The 18,204-nt window shown below is 45.1% G+C and overlaps 1 protein-coding gene across 5 annotated transcripts in view; it reads left to right on the top strand.

Annotated features, from left to right (window-relative positions):
- Positions 1 to 18,204, top strand: part of NFATC1 (nuclear factor of activated T cells 1) — a 497,899-nt gene that overhangs the window by 283,228 nt on the left and 196,467 nt on the right. For 4 of the 5 annotated variants that reach the window (XM_069620650.1, XM_069620653.1, XM_069620651.1 and 1 more), the window contains exons 7-8: positions 5,860 to 5,915; positions 9,680 to 9,812. The exons of the other annotated variant lie outside the window; for it this stretch is intronic. In XM_069620650.1, coding sequence (XP_069476751.1) covers positions 5,860 to 5,915; positions 9,680 to 9,812 — 189 coding nt within the window. The remainder of the gene's footprint in view (positions 1 to 5,859; positions 5,916 to 9,679; positions 9,813 to 18,204) is intronic. 5 annotated transcript variants of the gene reach the window in all.

Here is an 18,204-nt window from a genome sequence, read left to right as displayed (position 1 = left end):
ACGGAACGGCAGGCTTATCTCCGCAAGGTCGTGGATCGTTGGTTAGTTGCAACACAGCAAAAATACAATTATTACCCATTAATAAAAGGGACTACCTTTTATACAAAGGTTGTATACAAATATCTACTTTATGATTATTCGACACACAGTTCTAGCACACTACAAAATACAACCCATCATGTAAAGGAATGCAGAGGACAGACAGTTTCATAGAAGTTAAAGGGATGCACTATGGATACTGACAAGAGGGTAGTCGTCAACGTAAGTCATCGCAATAGTTCAAGGACACTTGGTTTCAGCAGAAAGTTAGCAATGGGTCATAAAATGTCACTAGTGGCCTTTGGAGAAGGACATGGGGGACAGAACCACAATGTAGCTTGCAGAAGGTCTTGGTGCTCGATAGGGTTGAGTCGGTTTCAGGGCGCTTTGCAGCTCCTGCAACATAGTTCAAGATGGGAAGCAGCTGTGGGTATCAAGCGGCAGTCAGTTTGGTGAGTGAGGCTGGATGGATGGCTGCAGACTGGTCTACACAACGGCTCAGGAATCGTCTCAGTGCTGGTTTGCGGGTCTAAAGCACTGGTCGAGATATCTCAGATGATGTTAGTGACTGGAGTGTGACAACAGCCAGCGGTGCAGTCGGTTGCAGCTTAAGGGGCTTGACTGGTTCGAAAATGTCCTTTAAGGCGGACGCTGGGTTGATGCTGTTATTTCTAGTCAAAATCGACTTCAGAATAAAAAGAAAGACTCACCTTGGCAGACTAGAAGATCAAGGAACGGCCAATGCAGCTTGTAAGAGTTACCCCGACCGCCGCAGCACCTGCTACCCGGTAATGAAATCCTAAGAGAAAGTGTGCGACCGGCAGGGAAACCCTCTGGGGAAGAAAACCCTGACGGGATCCGGAATCCGGTATCTTGATCACAGAATGAAGGTGACATCTCCAATGATGATGCGGGAAGGCTTCTTCTGATGGCAATAGACAACAAGGTAAGGTGATTGCGGGAGAGGAGAGCGGTAAGTAATTAAGAAGATAGAAGAACTCCTAACCTTTTAGGTGGCAAATCCTCGAATACCTGAAGCATTCCCTGAGAGCGGGGGTTCGGAGAGTTCGGAGAGAGCTGAAGGACGGGAGATCTAGAAAGTAATCAAGAGGTAAGTGTTTGCACGATGGGATGGGAATAGTAGGATGGGAAAGAGAACCCAGTTCTAAACTGTAGTAAATAATTACCCGGAAGGAACCCCAAAGACTGGAATAGAGCTGAACGTCTGGACGGGAAGGAGGAAATGGCCCCGGAAATAGAGCGGACCGAATCGGCTGGGAAGAACGTCTGAAATAGAATCAAGACAGTATTAGTACAATAGGATGTAGGAAAGCAAAGGTAGAATACAATGAGAACTCCTAGGAACGAACTCACGGAGCATCTGCCAAAACAGTAGCAACGCGAAGTGCAGTCAAACTGCGTGCCGTATATGGAATCACGTGAGTGTCTCGCCACGTTCCCGGCAAACGTGTAGAGACTGCAACGTTGTGTTCAACGCAGACTGTTCTGCGGTTCGCCATCTTGGAAGTACCGAACCGAGTTTCACCCCATAATCGGTTTCGGGACCATAGTGACCAACGTGATGTCTGTGTAACAGATGCTTGTTGATGCAGTCCTCTTAGCTTCTTCACTGGCCTTGTGTCATCCTTTAAGGCGGATGACCCAAAGGTGAGGAGAGTGTTGCAGGCAACTGCCTTGTTTTGGTTTGGTTCAGAGACTTTCTGGCACTTCCCAACTAGGAAGCGTGCTTGCAGAGCCTAGCAGGGCACGCTGTGTGCTGACTGAGTATTGCTTCTGGAGCTGCTGGAGGGTCCTCTGGATTCAGTATCTCCCTCTGTTCCCTGGGATATTTTTAGGGGAGTAATCTTGCTTCCCTCTTTGGATATCCTTGCCTTCCTTTACCGGCAGAAAGTTGTAAGGTAGAACGTACCTTCTGCCACGATCCAAATGAGTTCCTCTTGTTACTACTTGCAAAGGCCTCAGATGATCTGCCAAAAGAGGGGCACAACCCTATTTTAAAGCCAAATGGGCCCCAGTGATTGGTGTAGGCTAAGCCTACCTTAATGAACCATTCCTGGGTCCCCACTAAAATCTCCTGTATGTCTGAGGTCATAACCAGAGTGCTTTGCAACAGAAAAGGTAAAGGGGTAAAAACATGTAATACTAAGTTCCACCCATCTTCCTGTCTGTTGTGGCTCAAAGGCTCTCTCTGGTTGATTGCACTCTCTGTGGTTCCTGATTAAACCAGCAGGTCTCCCTTGAAGCTGTGGCGAGACCAGACTTTTGATCGCTGCAAAACTGCATACTGGTACCTTCTGAATGGGTTCCCTTTGTGGGGATAACTACTGTAAATACATAGTCCCAGGCATGATAGGTCACTGCCTTTGATATTGAGAGGCGGGAGCCAACTTCAGGTTAACCCAGTGCATATCAAAGTTTGTTGGGTTTTTCCTGTCTTTTGTTAGTCCTGTGACTAGGCCTCCCGTGGGCCTGCTTGAATTAACTCTGATTAGTATGCAACGCTGCCACCAGCAGCTAACAAAGAACAGGGCGGATCCATGGAGCCTTTGTTAGTTAATTAGGCTGGTCACGGCAGGATGAATGTTTGGCTCTCCCCATTCCGAGATGCCTTGATGTTCTCTTTGCTGTTATATTCCAGCTAAATATGACAAGGGGGAAGAGGCCTGTAGGCTGTGTCCACCCAGAGTAGACAGGTCTATGTGTATGTCATGTGGAGAGCATAGGAAAATGTGTGTGGATTAGCCCCACACATTTTCCAGAGGTTGATCTACCATCATTCAAATTCATTTAGAAAAACCCACGTGAGCACACACCCATCGTGCGGTTGGTCGAATTCCTCACAATGAGTGAGGGAGATCGGACCCTATGGGGTTGGGTACCCCGTGACCCCAGATGCCAGCTTAGAAGTATAGGACTTTAGGTTAATTTGGCTTGATTTCTGCATACCTCCCCTGCCCTTTAAAATAAACTAGAAGATTGTTAACAGAGAATAGCGCCCTGGTGGGGGAGCCAGCCAATTAGGTGGCTAGGAACTTGGGCTTGAATGGGCGATGAAAAGTCGCGTTCCATGCCCCCTGAAGGCCGGCTCCACCACCGCCATCTCCCCCCTCCCTCCATCTCCTTATTTATTAATTTCTACTCTCACCCCCTCACTTACGCTTCGCTTGGGCCGTTACCCCCCAGTGATGCCCATGGAATGGGTTCATAACACCACTTTACAACCAACCAGTCGAACAACAGCACTGTGCCAACAGCTCTGCACCTAAAACCTCTTATTTAACCATTCGCCCTCCCTCATCCCACTATCACATCTACCACGCCAGAGCCAAGCTAGGTCCTCCCAGTGCAGATTCCTACAAGTTGATCTTGGGTTCCCCCTTATGGGTAAAACGTGCTCTCTAGCCATTAACCATCTAGAATCATACCTGCCCTCAGGGCGGCTTGCCAGCATCAACATGGCAGGATGTGTTCCTGCCTCTCTCCATATCCCATTAAGACTCACCTTCCCTTTTTTCTTAAAGGGCCAAGTGCAGTCAGGCTGCTCAAATGGCAGAAATGTGCAATACAAGACTACTTTACACTACACACCTCTGCAAGCTAATTTTCAACCCTTTATCTTCCACACCCTTCCATAAATAAATCTCCTTCCCTACAGGTTTACCCCTCTCCATTTACGCTCCTCACTTTTTAATTATTATTATTATTATTATTATTATTAGGGTATTTATTGAGAGCGAACCTAGGTACAGGAAGCATCGTTGCCCTTTACAATTGCAGGGGGAAGAACACAGTAAAGGAAGCAGAGAAATAGGCAGTGGGAAGCTAATGGGAGCAGAGGGCGGGCAATTTGGCAGCAACATATAGTGCTACGTCATAATCGGGAGACGGACAAGGAGGCATGATTTTCACAAGTATGTATCCTTATCTTAGTTTACGCTCCTGCTTCTAATAATAATAATATCACATTTCTATGTAGCGCTTCTTGATATAACAACAGCAGTCTTCTATAATAACAGATGTTCTCATTGTCAATGTTAATGCTACTCAGTTAAATTTCTGAGTCAGCCTTTTGCTGGAATTCATACCTGCACCAGGATCAACACAGCCAAAGAGGGGCAGGGCTCTACTCTCCGAGCTACCGCGCCCCCTGCTGTTAGTGGTTATCCCACTGTGCAGCACCACAGCACATACAGTTTTTGCATTGCTGAAAAGAACGAGGCAACCCCGCTTTGCAGCATTGCTTCCTGCATGCGATGCAAGGAATGAAGCAAAGAGGGTTCAGTGACCAACCAGATCACTTAAGATGTCTCTACTCGAGCGCAAGTAGGGAACCTTGATTTTCTTCATCCAGGAAGAAGTGGAGACCACACCGGCCATTGCAGTTTCATGAGAATTGGCTGCTGGTGACCTTTATTGGAATGTTGGCCTTGCACTGCTTTTGTGGGAGTAGTTCCAGAGCTGCCACGTGACCCTGCAGCACACGCTATGATGATCTGGCATTGTGCAGCAAGCACTTCACCAGATATTAGGCAGATGTGGAAGGACTGCAAACCTCCCTTATTGGCACTGCCAGAATGGTTTACATGTCACTTCTTAGAGTAAACCTAGAGGGCCTGGCACTGACTGACAGGCATACGATTAATAACTTTCTTCAATTATCGTAGTATTTATGTTATGTCATGTTATGTTAACGGTACTTATATAGCGCACCGTCACCAACGGAATTGGTCCCCAGGCACTCTGGAGGATCTGTAATAGAGAAGGTGGGATGGGTTAGTAAGGTGAAGAGGGCAGGGTAGTGAGAGGAGTGTTTATTTATAAGGTATATTAGACCTGTTGGAAGAGTGCTGCTTATAATGTAATGTATTCATGCCGTATTCTATTGAGCAAATGTTCAACCATTCCTCACCTCGTGAAACTCTTTCTGGGTGATAATGCTGATGTTGCTGTGTGTTGCCACTCTGAAGTTGCAATGTCAGACGGATGCCCTAAAGAGCCTATGTGTTTGCGCTACAGAAACTAATGTGGTCCTCATTCATTTCTGGAGTGCGTGGGCGTGGCAAACTGGGCCATCACTCAGTAAAAATGGAAAAGTGTTCCCTTTTTTTTTTTTACCACTTACGCAATAAGATAACCAGAAAATAACCCTTTCCACAAATCAAGTCCCATTTTTAGTAGTAAATTTCACATTGGTGAAATTAGTTGTCTCGTTTCACTAGTACGCAAGTGGAAAAAATAGTGCACAATTAGTTTACACCATTTGCCCCTGTTCAAAACCTATATTTAACTGCTAAAGGTTTCGTGAAAAACCTGTTTGCTTCTTTCCTTGCCACCATGGCAAGAAAAGTGGAGGGTGGGCAATTGAAGTGCTCTATTTTTTTTCTTTGCACCGGTGCACAACTTAATGCAGCATGTCCTTGCTCGTAGACATTGCTTCTTTCCTCACTCCTACTCTGTGCTTGAGGTGCACACCTTCTTCTCTAAGCCAAATCTTTTTTCTTCATCCTCACATTTTCTCTCCTCACTTTCTGCACCATCCTTCTCCACCGCTCGAGGAATTAACCAAAATTCTGCCTACATGATCAAGAAATAAATAAATAAATAATAAAATTCTGCCTACATATATATATTGAGAATGAAGTTGGAATTTTGGGTGATTACCCCCGCCCCATTAACAGCTAATTTCACATACATGGTTTCTTCAAGATAGACCTTTGTTAAGATTGCTGGTTTTGTTGAGACGAGTGGCAGACATTAAGTGTGCAGCTATATTTGTTTGCCCCTTTTTTTGTCTTCCAGATGGCCACCATGTATGGGAAATGGAAGCGAAGACGGACAAGGAGATGTTTAAATCTGTAAGTATTTGCTTATTACTTTCATTTATCAAATGAGCCGAATTTTGTTTTAAAATAATTGGGTAAAAGCTTTTTGTTGCATGCTGACTGTGTTGCCTTCAATCCCTACCTGGGGCCATTTTCACTGTAGGTTAGTTAACAGTGATATAGAAATTTGGTGGTACTTCAATCATTGCAATAGGTTTTATTAACTTCAGAGCCAGAGTGATTACTCCATTGGACCAGCTCCATATTTGTCATCACTTTTGCTAAGTAGTCCATGCTCCTGAATAAAAAGTGGGTACTGTGGAAAAATCCATCTTCTAACGTTTGGTCTAATGTTTTCGACCTCAGAACAAAAACCGACGACCCCCTTCTATTTCCATGAAACATGACTAGACCACGCCAAGGAGGTGTCCCAAACTTTGATAGGGCTCCCCCATGGGTAGTGGCTTGCACCAGGGGCATCATAACAAAATTAAGGTCAAACGGGAAAACAATCTATCATAAATGTTTGGAGGAGTTTATGAAGTCTTACATAGCCAGGGATACCAACGTATTGAGCCAGAATGATGAGTAATGATGCCTTACAGAGCCATGATGAATGAAAGATAAAAACCAAGCATTAGGTCACTGAAAAATAAAATCTTACTGTGTTTCTCATAATGCCATATTCTTGAGATTGTTTTATTTAATAGGCTTTATGAGAAATTAATCCAGTGATTACACCTAAAGCAGACAATATAGGGGAATGGGTGTCAAAACATGTCAATACACAAGTAGCCGCAACAGGATGTAAACATAGATTTGCAGGAAGTTGGAATGACACGTCTGTGCACAATCCTTTTAGGTGTTTTTCTCTTTTACACTTGACTTAAAACATGCACTTCGGATGGTGGCACTGGCACTGCATGCAATTCTGCATGCAATTCAGCAAGTTGGGTTAAACACTTTTCTTGTACTTACTTTCAATGTGAATCTCACACTGTTGCTTTGATTACTGAAACCTGTTTCAATCTGATAACAAATATCAATAGCACAGTGTGCATGGATCCACCCAATTGGTGGGTGGCAATCCATGCTCCGTGCTTTACCATGTTTGCCACCATTTGAAACCTAAGTCTGGTGTTGTCTTGAATGCAGCTAGCATAGGTCACCCTCCACCTGAACCCTCCTCTGGGCTCTTGAATCATGATGGTCATGCCGTAGGCTAGATTCCTATCCAGAAAACGGTGTAGCAGACCGTTTCAATTTCCATAAACCATTCTCAACTGAGATGAGTTCTCTCAGGAATTAACTCTGGGCTCTGCATGCACACAGCAGAGGTTCAGAAGGCCTGGCCCATGAGTTAGGTATACTGCAATCTTGCATCAATATAAGTCAGAGTCTTCTGTAAGAAAGAATCGTAGGTAGGGACTTTAGCTTTTTGAACTTTATAAAAGCTCAGTGTCATCCCATGGGGACTGTATTTTGAAGATGCTTTGGCTCGAAGGTGCTTCTATACAAAGACAAACTTACTGGTATCTGGTCATTGCATCGAATGCAATACCATTGAATGCCTTTCCATCTAAAAAATTGCATCGAAAAAAGGATTGAATGCATGTTTTTTTTAAGGTAAAGGTTTTAGTTTAATTTTAATGGGTCTTAAAGGGTAAAAAAGGGGAGTTCATGGGGGACCCCCCATTAATTTTTTTTTTTTTAATGCATTCGATGCTATTTTTTTCGATGCATTGTTTTCGATGGAATGGTGTGTCAATGGTAAGAATTCGATGTAATGACTATAAACCTAACTTGCTAGGATGGAGACAGGGCAAGGAATCAAACATGCGAGAATCCATATGTTTATTGATTTTAAGTCGTGGCAAGTTTGCGGTTACAGATTTAAGATACTGGTGGAAAATCTGCCACAGAAGGGCTGTTCCCCAAAAACGTCTTGTTTACCCATTGATTACATCTAGAGTATGCCAGCGTCAAAGATAAATCTTGAACGCGATGGCCAAGAATATCCCCATTAGCAAAATTGTCTTCAATTATATTGGGGTAGAGAGCGGGCCAGATTCTTACTGCAAAGCAGGGCCCCACATGAAGCCATTACAGAGATTTTAAGAACTCAGAACAATATTTGAGACTTAACTTCTCAGTAGACTAGTTTTAATAGCAGAATTTTTCACTGGTGTTCCATTTGCAGCCGTGGGCACACACGGTACAGTTTTTAACTTTTCAGCCTTTTTGTAAATATTCATTGATATTCTCAACTGGTAGCACTATTACTGTCTGCCGGAGTAATCTGCGGAAGGAATTACTCATGGTAGAATCAGAGGTTTGGGGAAGTACCTTGCTGAGGCGAGACCTCTCGCAGCATGGCCAATAATACATGTGTACTTCTAGCAACAATGACCACTTAATGTTTGACTGTACATTATTTTGTCTTATAATAATAATAATGACCAAGGTTAACATTGAGAAGACCTGTATTTTAACCATGTCAGTGCCCTGCATACGTCTATACGCCTCCCCAATGACTTTTTGGTTTTGTCAAAAGGCATATATGCACATCATAATTTGGGTCTGGGGCAGTAACTCATGAGCCTCTCATCCACCCCCAAGCTCCAGGGCTCTCCAAGCAGACTCTATATTTGTAGGCCCAGCAGTCATGAGTATAAGGCTTAAAACATTCAATGCAGCTAAGACACAACATTCTGCTTATGATGACTTTAGTTTGCAAATCAATAACTCCGATTCATTTGTCCGCCTTTTGGTTTATGTTCTTAATTAGAAAACGACTGGTTGTGGGTGACCACATATTTGGGTGCAGTGTGGGATATGCTTATTTCTGATTTGGGGATAGCCAATGCAATGTTACCATTTCCTCTATAGTCTTAAGAATCCTATTATTGGCATCAGAGGTTATTTGGCACTCACTCAGCAAAGAACATATGTTAATTTTTGGTTGGGATAACATCCATTGCATCCAAAAATGTAATATAGAGATAGTTTCCAAGTAGCATTCATGATTCACTCTGTGGAGGCCTGAGCGTTGTACCACGTCACCATTTGCACCCTGGACAGCCTGGCAGCCACTACAATGTGTCCGTCTCCCACCATTCTTCATCCAGTTTCATTCAGCTCCGCTCTCTCTTCCATCACCAGATTAAATATAATGTTCAGTCGTCATGTTACTGAGCCTTCTTCTTCTATCAACTGAAACTAGTTTATAACCTGCTTGATTGCAGTGCTTCTAAAATTAGACATATTTCCAGTGGCCTGATAGGATATTAGGTTTATTTACACACAGCTCCTCAGTTGGGCCCATTTCCATCTGTAGAAGATGCACATAGGATCTTGAAAGCTAATGTAGTTTATACTGTAGTGTATGTACACTAATTGTGCCCATCCATCAAAATGTATTTCTGATTTTACTGCTCAAATAAACGTATCTATCATGCTGCATGATGAAACGATGTTTTTGTTTTTGCATGTTGCCAATAGCCATGGCTCAACTATTGTCTATAGGGCTGGACTCGGCAATCCACTAAATAGTGCAATCTAGTCCTGTTTTCAGACTGACTAGACCATAAGCCAATAGTTTCCATTGTAATTCATGTGTTTGTTTCTCCCAAATATTTATTTTGGCTATCCTAAACACCTGACTGGTTTTACTGTTAACCGGCTTGGCACGCCCTACTAGAGTTGTCAGTGGCATGCCATGCTCTTGTTAAGTTAGTGAAAAAGCCACTCTTTGCAAGATCTCCGCCAATTCTTTGTTATGTGTGCTTGTGTTCTAGAACTCCTTGGTCGTGGAGATCCCACCGTTCCGCAATCAAAGGATAAGCAGCCCCGTTCAGGTCAATTTCTACGTCTGCAATGGAAAGCGCAAGAGAAGCCAGTGCCAGCTTTTCACCTACCTTCCTGCCAATGGTAACCTCACTCCTGAGGGCATTCGCTCATTTTCTGACCTTAGCAATAGAACATAAAGTAACGTGTTTGTGTTAAAGCTGCCGCTGAAGCATGGGGACAATACAGGCCTCTGGCTTTCTATGATGCCTAAGATGGCGGGGCCTATGTGCATTAGTCAAATGTACGATTTGGAGATAGAGACCCTATTTTATGATATCTTTTTAAAATATTTTATAAAATATTCTTTATTGTTAATTTTGCAGCAAGACACTCCTTAGATCAATTCCATTTTATATATCTCAAATCATGCGCAACAATACAATATGCAACCCCCTCCCTCATGGCCACATCCATGCTTTCTTCCCCGTCACCCTTATCACCCAACCACCCACTTCCTTCACGATATTTCCTTCCCTCCACAATGCCCTTCTTCCCCGATTCCCCCATCTCTGTCCAACCCTCCCAACCTCTGGCATCCTCACACTCCCAACAGTTCGATGTTATTTACCCGAACCCCCGTTCCCCGCCCTCTCTAATCCCCTCGTTCCCTTTGCAACCATCTCCCCCATATCTTGTCATGTTTGGCATCCGCTGGTTTTATATACCAGCTTTTCAAAGCCCATGCATCTGTGCCTGTTCTCCTCCCACCTTTGTAGAGGGGCACCCTCCCATCCTCCCACATTACTGCAATGCACCTCTTCACCAACCCCAGCGCCACTCCCACCAGACTTCTTTCATGTGCCGTAACGAAGAGATCACGATCTACTCCCAAAATGCATAGTTTTGGATCCGTGACCAGCTCCTCTTCCACAACTGTGTTCAACATTGCGATTACTCGCCTCCAGATGTCACTAATCTTCGGGCACGTCTAGGGGTGTCACAGTAACCTTCTAGCCAAATGACGGTATATCATGGTTATCGCGGTATAGCAGGTGGAGTTAACCAATCTTAAATATTTTCTAAAAGGTCATAAATTGTCAGATTTATCATCACAAACAGAACCAGGCACCCAGGGCCAGAATTGGGCAATTTCAACATACTTTCCACTGAAATGCCACCCCTTGCTTCCACCAAACACAAACACACGTGTGGAGAGGGGGAGGGGGGGTGGAGGGGCCTGCTGCGACTGGCAAAGCAAACTGAATAGCTTTTCATAAGTGGTCATTTAGGCTTTTAGCTCCCCCACTGGCTACTGGTGAAGATGAACATGTTGCCATCTTTATAACCTGCATGCCACAGATCAATGGAGGCTGATGGTAGTATACGCGTGTGCGCATACACACACGCACACGCACGCTCTCTACGTTACAGCCTTTAGTTTACTTGCGGGCCAAAAGGTGTTCAGTAATCACGGACATGTTACATGTGAATTTCGCAGTGTGACTTATTATATGTAAATTTAATGATTGAACCAGGGAAATCCCCCATTGTCATATGTTTAGCAAATATTATCCATTATAAATCTACAAACCCCAAAGCCACCAACTCAAAGTAAACCCTTTTCCTTCTTGCCACTGTATTTATTCTTCCTATTGCTAACATATTGATTTTGTGTCAGGCACATGTGGTTTATGGAATGGCATTAAAAACTGCTCCAACTGAAACTACTTGGCAGATGGCACATCCAACAGTGCAAGACCAAGACTGCGCAGCACTTGCTTACTGCAGCCTTTCCAAATCAGATTGAAAAGCACACTTAACGGTATAAACGGTATACCGGTATAAACAATGTGACGGTTAATATTGTTCAATTGAGTGGTTCACGGTATCTTTAACGGTATACTGTTATACCGTTACATCCCTAGGCACGTCCATACCATGTGCAAATATGCCCCCACTTCTGTCTTACACTTGGGACAAACAGGGCTATCCCTCTTCCCCATCTTTTGCAAACTCTGGGGATTTTAGTACACCCTGTGGTTCTTAGTTTCGAGTCAACCGTCAATTCCTTCGTGGTACCCAACACACGTTCCTATTCCCATCATCCAACTCACCCAGATCCCTTTCCTAAACTGCTCTCAACTTTACCAAGGACTTGAACGTGACACTAGTAAACCACCTATCGGTTGTAGAGATCAACCCCCCTTCCAGTTTGTCCGTCGCCACCCATCTCAACAGTGGTGAGTCCTATAAATGTTCGGGGTCGTCCCTCAGTCTCGTACTCAAAGCATGCCTAAGTTGCGCATACTGATTGAACATGTTTGGAGTCAGGCCATGAGCCACTGATATGTCTGTGAACGAACTACTAGCCCCTCTTCGGACAACATCTTCCACCAGACAAACCCCCTTCTCTCCCTATTTATATCTGTCAGGAATCAGGGGTGGAAGTTATGGAACCGCTGGCGGCACTAGCTGGGAGTTACCTCGCTCTAGTCCTCATCCAATATGGCGGCGGACTCTATAAGTTCTGACTCCGCCCCTTGTGCAGTGCGTTGTATCTGTGTTTACTTCTCGCACGCTAACGCTCCGTTACCCTCTAGCTTTTACCTTCCATTGGGCTTTCTTAGCCACCTTACCTTTCAACGTTATCCTAATCTTGTACATCCTTTGTTCTAGCTGCATTTCCTTCTTTCCTATTCAGCTGCGCTACAACCCTACCATCGAGTCTTTGGGTACACGGTGTGTACTCTGCGGTTTCACCGTTTTCGGTGCCTTGCTGTTTTGCTTACCTGGGTACAAGGCTCCTCCTACTTTCCTGCTCGGCTTCTTGCCGTTCCTTCCCTGCTGCCTGCAGCCTTCTCTGTGCGCGGCACTATTTTGCACTGTTTGCTACTTACATTTGCCTTGATACTTCCAACTTTTGTTCGGCTCCGCTCGGAGGGCGGTACACTCTTCCTTTATCTGATTTAGTTTCTACTCGGCGGTATCTTGCCATCTATTCTGGGTATACATTTCGGGTTTCCTGCTTATACCATTTATTCTCCTTTTCTTTCCTCTTTTTCGTCTGTATCCCGCTACTTACTTACGTTTTTTCCTTGTTGCTATTGAATGGTTCTACCTGCAAGTCTTATTCCGAGCTCTGTCTGGTAAACTGGTCGCTGATATCTGTTACTTTGAGTCAGCCCTCGCTATCCACCTGCAGTGTCTGCCCACAGCGGTTTCCGCTAGGAGAGGTTAATTCTTTCAACGGCCTGGGTGGTCAAGGACTGTCCACCTCATCTCCTACCATCAAGATCTACAGGGTTTTTTCTGCTTTGGCTTTTTCCCTGTAAGTGAGGCTGGCCCCACTAGAGGCACCCGAGACAGGTTCCCACTACTGTCACGGTGGCCTCTGGAGGGGATAGACCTTATCTCCGCGAAAAGAAGGTCCGGATTTATAAGGATAAGTCGTCTAACAAGAAGAAGAAGCTTCCAAAGAAGAAGAATCCTCTCAAGGATCTATCCTCTGAAGAATCAGGTGAGGAGATAGGGGAGGTGGAACCGGAGCTTGACAGAATACAACGCCTAACTTTACCCATGGCGTCCTTGGAGCAGTACCAAGAGCTGGTCGCAGCCATACAGAATCTCACTACGGAAGTCCAGTCTTTGAGAACTGAGAATATCGCCCTTCGCCAGCAGGTCGTACTGCACCGAGATGATCATGGGGATTTACCTACTATGCCACTCTCTTTTGGCAAATATGATGGCCATCCGGGAGGACTTAAGGAATTTTTGGACGCCTGTAAGGTATACTTCACCTTCAGACCTCATGCCTATGGAACTGATCGATCCAGAGTTGGATTCATCATAGCCAATCTTCACGGAAACGCCTTGTCTTGGGCTACACCGTTAGTCTCTAACGAAGATCCTGCATTGAATAACTTCGACCAATTTATAGCTGCCTTTAAGGACAGGTTTGACAGACCCGAAGTTTTGTACTCTTCTTTGGAAGCTATCCTGGACGTCCGTCAGGGAAACACAGACGTCCAAACGTACATTTCCAGATTCCTGAGACTTGCAGCCAAGGCGGATTGGCCGGATTCAGCACAGCAAACGATCTTTCGACGAGGTCTTCAAGACGAAATTAAAGACGAGCTAGCTCGAGTAGCACGTCCTTCTTCTTTTCGAGACTTGATGACCTTAGTCCTCCAGATAGAATTCCGATTACATGAACGTCGTCAGGAAAGAAGACGGTTTCGCGGAAACCAGCAGGGTACTGGTTTACCCACCCAAACTCCGGTTCAGAGAACACCTCCCTTAACAGAGGAACCCATGCAGATTGGGGCTACTCGTGGTCCTCTTACTCCGGAAGAGAGAAGACGCCGTAAGGAGGCAGGTTTATGCATGTATTGCGGATCTTCGAAGCATTTATTACGGAATTGTCCAGAAGTTCCTCCCAGGCGGAAGGAAAACTACAACCCCCGAACTGTGGCAAGGGAAGTTTCGGGGGATTTGCCAAATACCCTTGCTATCATGCTGGAACAATAGAGGACTCCGAAGCGAATAGTCTGATGGTGTTCAAGGTCTCTCTATGGATATCAGATAATAAACAAGTCGAAGTGTTGGCGATGTTGGACTGCGGTGCCGCAGGAAACTTTATGGACCTACACTGGGCTAAGGAGAACCATGTTCCCACAAAACCGAAGTCAAGAGCCATTCCCGTAGAAGGTGTAGATGGGACACCCTTGTCCTCAGGACCCATTGTAAGTGAGACAATTCCCCTGCGAATGGCACTGGACCACCACCAAGAGGTTCTGGTTTTTGACCAAATCTGAGCGGCTCATTTTCCGTTGGTATTAGGCATTCCCTGGTTAAGGAAGCATAATCCTCATATAGATTGGACAGCAAATAGGGTCAGCTTTGACTCCCAGTTCTGAAAGACAAATTGTATGGACCCTTTTGCCATCAAGGAAGTAGCCAAAGAAGAGACTAGGGTCATCGTGCCTTTAATCGTGTCAACGGTCCCAACTCAGTATCAGGAATATTCTGAGGTGTTCCTAGATACCATTCCTAAAAGCCTACCTCCACACAGGGCCGAAGATTGTTGTATTGACCTGTTACCCGACTCTGCGGTGCCCTTTGGTCGAATGTACCCTTTGTCTCTTCCCGAAAGAGGAGCTCTCAGAATCTATCTCGATGCCCATCTCCAAAACGGATTAATCCAAGAATCAAGATCATCTTGTGGAGCCTCTTTATTCTTTATACCAAAGAAGGACACTACTGAGCTACGTCCATGCATAGACTACAGAGGCCTCAACAAGATAACCATCCGAGACAGATACCCTATGCCCCTTAAAAGTGACATTCTGGAGGCTGTGCAGGGTGCAAGGTATTTCACCAAACTCGATTTAAGGGGTGCCTATCACCTCCTGAGAATAAGACACGGAGACGAGTGGAAGACGGCATTCAGGACCCCTTTTGGGTTGTATGAATACAAGGTAATGCCGTTTGGCCTTGTGAACGCTCCAGCAGTTTTTCAAAGATATATGGACAAGGTGTTTGCAGACAAGTTGTTCTTGTCAGTAGTAGTCTATCTAGACGACATCCTGATTTATTCTGAAGAATTAGCCAATCATCGGCAGCAAGTCAAGGAGGTTTTGCACCGACTACAGTTCCATCAACTGTTGGTCAAACCAGAAAAATGCCAATTCGAAGTAACCTCAGTGTCTTATCTAGGATTCATCCTATCACAAGAAGGCATCAAGATGGATCCCAATAAGGTCAAGGCAATCATGGAATGGAGGGAACCAACTAACATTAAAGAGCTACAGAGCTTCCTCGGATTAGCCAACTTTTACAGGAGGTTTATTCCCAACTTTTCTAGAATGGTACTCCCACTAACTTCATTGCTTAAGAAGGGAGTAAAGTTCGCCTTCGACAAGGAACCCCGAGAGGCTTTCCTTTTTCTCAAAAAGAAGTTCTCCACCGCACCCATTTTAGCTCAACCAGATCAGTCAAGACAGTTCATCCTAGAAACCGACGCTTCAGTAGGAGCGGTAGGAGCAATTTTATTACAATGTTCGGACGATGGCTATGAACATCCCATAGCCTATTTTTCCAAGACACTGACCAGTAGTGAGAGGAACTACTCTGTCTTGGAAAGAGAGTTATTGGCCATCAAATTGGCTTGCCAAGAATGGCGTCATCTCCTACAAGGTGCCACTCACTGCTTTATCATCCGCACGGATCATCGCAATCTTAGGGTCATACAGCAGATGGAATGCTCCAACGCAAGACATGCCCGATGGGCCTTCTTCTTTTTGCAATATGATTTTGTAATTACTTACATTCCTGGGACAGAAAACAAGAGAGCAGATGCATTATCACGAAGTCTCGGAGAAGGATCGGAGCACTGTCAAGGACAAGACTTGATGTTACCTGGAATTAAGATTCTGGCTTCCACCACCTCCTTTCTGGAAGAATTAATACCTAATTATCAAACCTGCACTGAGCTTCCTTCAACTGTGGTTCAAGGAGAAGATGGATTGTTCTATCATGAGAAGGCATTATTCATCCCTACCAAGAAGCTTCAAGGCAAGGTTCTTTCCTGGTGCCATGACACCCCTTTGAGTGGCCATCCAGGAATCAGGAAGACTTGTGAACTACTGAAAAGGAACTTTTGGTGGCCAAGGCTTAGAGAAGATGTATACCAATATGTGTCGACTTGTGCGGTTTGTGCCTCCAGTAAATACCAGACGGGCAAACCATTCGGATTGTTGCAACAACCTTCTCTGCCGGAACGCCCTTGGGAACACATATCCATGGACTTTATTGTGGATCTCCCCCAGTCCTATGATATGACTGTAATCATGGTGACAGTGGATTCCTACAGTAAATTGGCACACTTCACTGCATTCAAACAAATCCCAACAGCCCCTGATACGGCAGTTGCCTTCCTTAGAGACATTGTCCGTTTACATGGATTGCCCAGGACTATAGTATCGGATCGAGGATCTCAATTCACCTCCCGACTCTGGGCTACCCTCTGCCGTATTTTGAGCATACAAAGAGCTCTTTCCTCTGGTTACCATCCAGAAAGCAATGGCCAGACGGAAAGACTCAACGCCAGCCTAGAGCAATATTTAAGATGTTTCTGTAGTCATCAACAGAAGGAATGGTTTCAATTCCTCTCGCAAGCAGAGTTTGCTTATAACAACACTTTGCAAAGTTCGATTCAGATGAGTCCTTTTCTTTGTACTTATGGATTCCACCCACACCATCTACCCCCTGTGATTCCACCAACTACCAAGATCCCCGCTTTGGATGGTACATTTAAAGACTTGCATGAGGTACATGATCTAGCCAAGAAGGCCCTCCTGGCGAGCCGTCTTACACAAAAGAGATGGGCAGACAAAGGCAGACGGTCTAACCCAGGATGGAAGACGGGACAATTAGTCTGGTTGTCCACCAGATTTCTCCCAAAATGGGTCCATACTGGGAAGTTTTCCCCACGTTTTATTGGACCCTTCGCCATCATTCAACAGATTAACCCGGTGGCTTACAAAATAAAGCTCCCGATATCTCTCAAAAGGGTACATCCTGTTTTCCATGTCTCCTTACTCAAAGAGCATAAGGAGGAACCCTTTCAAAGACCAGCTCGTCGGAGACTTACTCAGGTGGAGGAGATTCCAGAGGAATACGAGGTGGCTCGGCTAATCGATTCCAGGTATCGCCAAGGCAGGTTACAATACCTGGTACATTGGAAAGGCTATCCAATAGCTGAGAGGTCTTGGGAACCTAAGAGCCATCTCCATGCTCCCAGTCTGGTAAAAAGATTCCATCAATTACACCCGAGCAAACCTGGGGGACCCCCGAGAAAGAGGGGGTATACTGTCAGGAATCAGGGGTGGAAGTTATGGAACCGCTGGCGGCACTAGCTGGGAGTTACCTCGCTCTAGTCCTCATCCAATATGGCGGCGGACTCTATAAGTTCTGACTCCGCCCCCTTGTGCAGTGCGTTGTATCTGTGTTTACTTCTCGCACGCTAACGCTCCGTTACCCTCTAGCTTTTACCTTCCATTGGGCTTTCTTAGCCGCCTTACCTTTCAACGTTATCCTAATCTTGTACATCCTTTGTTCTAGCTGCATTTCCTTCTTTCCTATTCAGCTGCGCTACAACCCTACCATCGAGTCTTTGGGTACACGGTGTGTACTCTGCGGTTTCACCGTTTTCGGTGCCTTGCTGTTTTGCTTACCTGGGTACGAGGCTCCTCCTACTTTCCTGCTCGGCTTCTTGCCGTTCCTTCCCTGCTGCCTGCAGCCTTCTCTGTGCGCGGCACTATTTTGCACTGTTTGCTACTTACATTTGCCTTGATACTTCCAACTTTTGTTCGGCTCCGCTCGGAGGGCGGTACACTCTTCCTTTATCTGATTTAGTTTCTACTCGGCGGTATCTTGCCATCTATTCTGGGTATACATTTCGGGTTTCCTGCTTATACCATTTATTCTCCTTTTCTTTCCTCTTTTTCGTCTGTATCCCGCTACTTACTTACGT

The sequence above is a fragment of the Ambystoma mexicanum genome, chromosome 5q (genome assembly GCF_040938575.1).
Source record: "Ambystoma mexicanum isolate Mex_15411 chromosome 5q, UKY_AmexF1_1, whole genome shotgun sequence".
Taxonomy (NCBI): domain Eukaryota; kingdom Metazoa; phylum Chordata; class Amphibia; order Caudata; family Ambystomatidae; genus Ambystoma; species Ambystoma mexicanum.
Note: the sequence above shows the minus strand (reverse complement) of the source record. Positions and strands in the feature narration are given on the sequence as shown.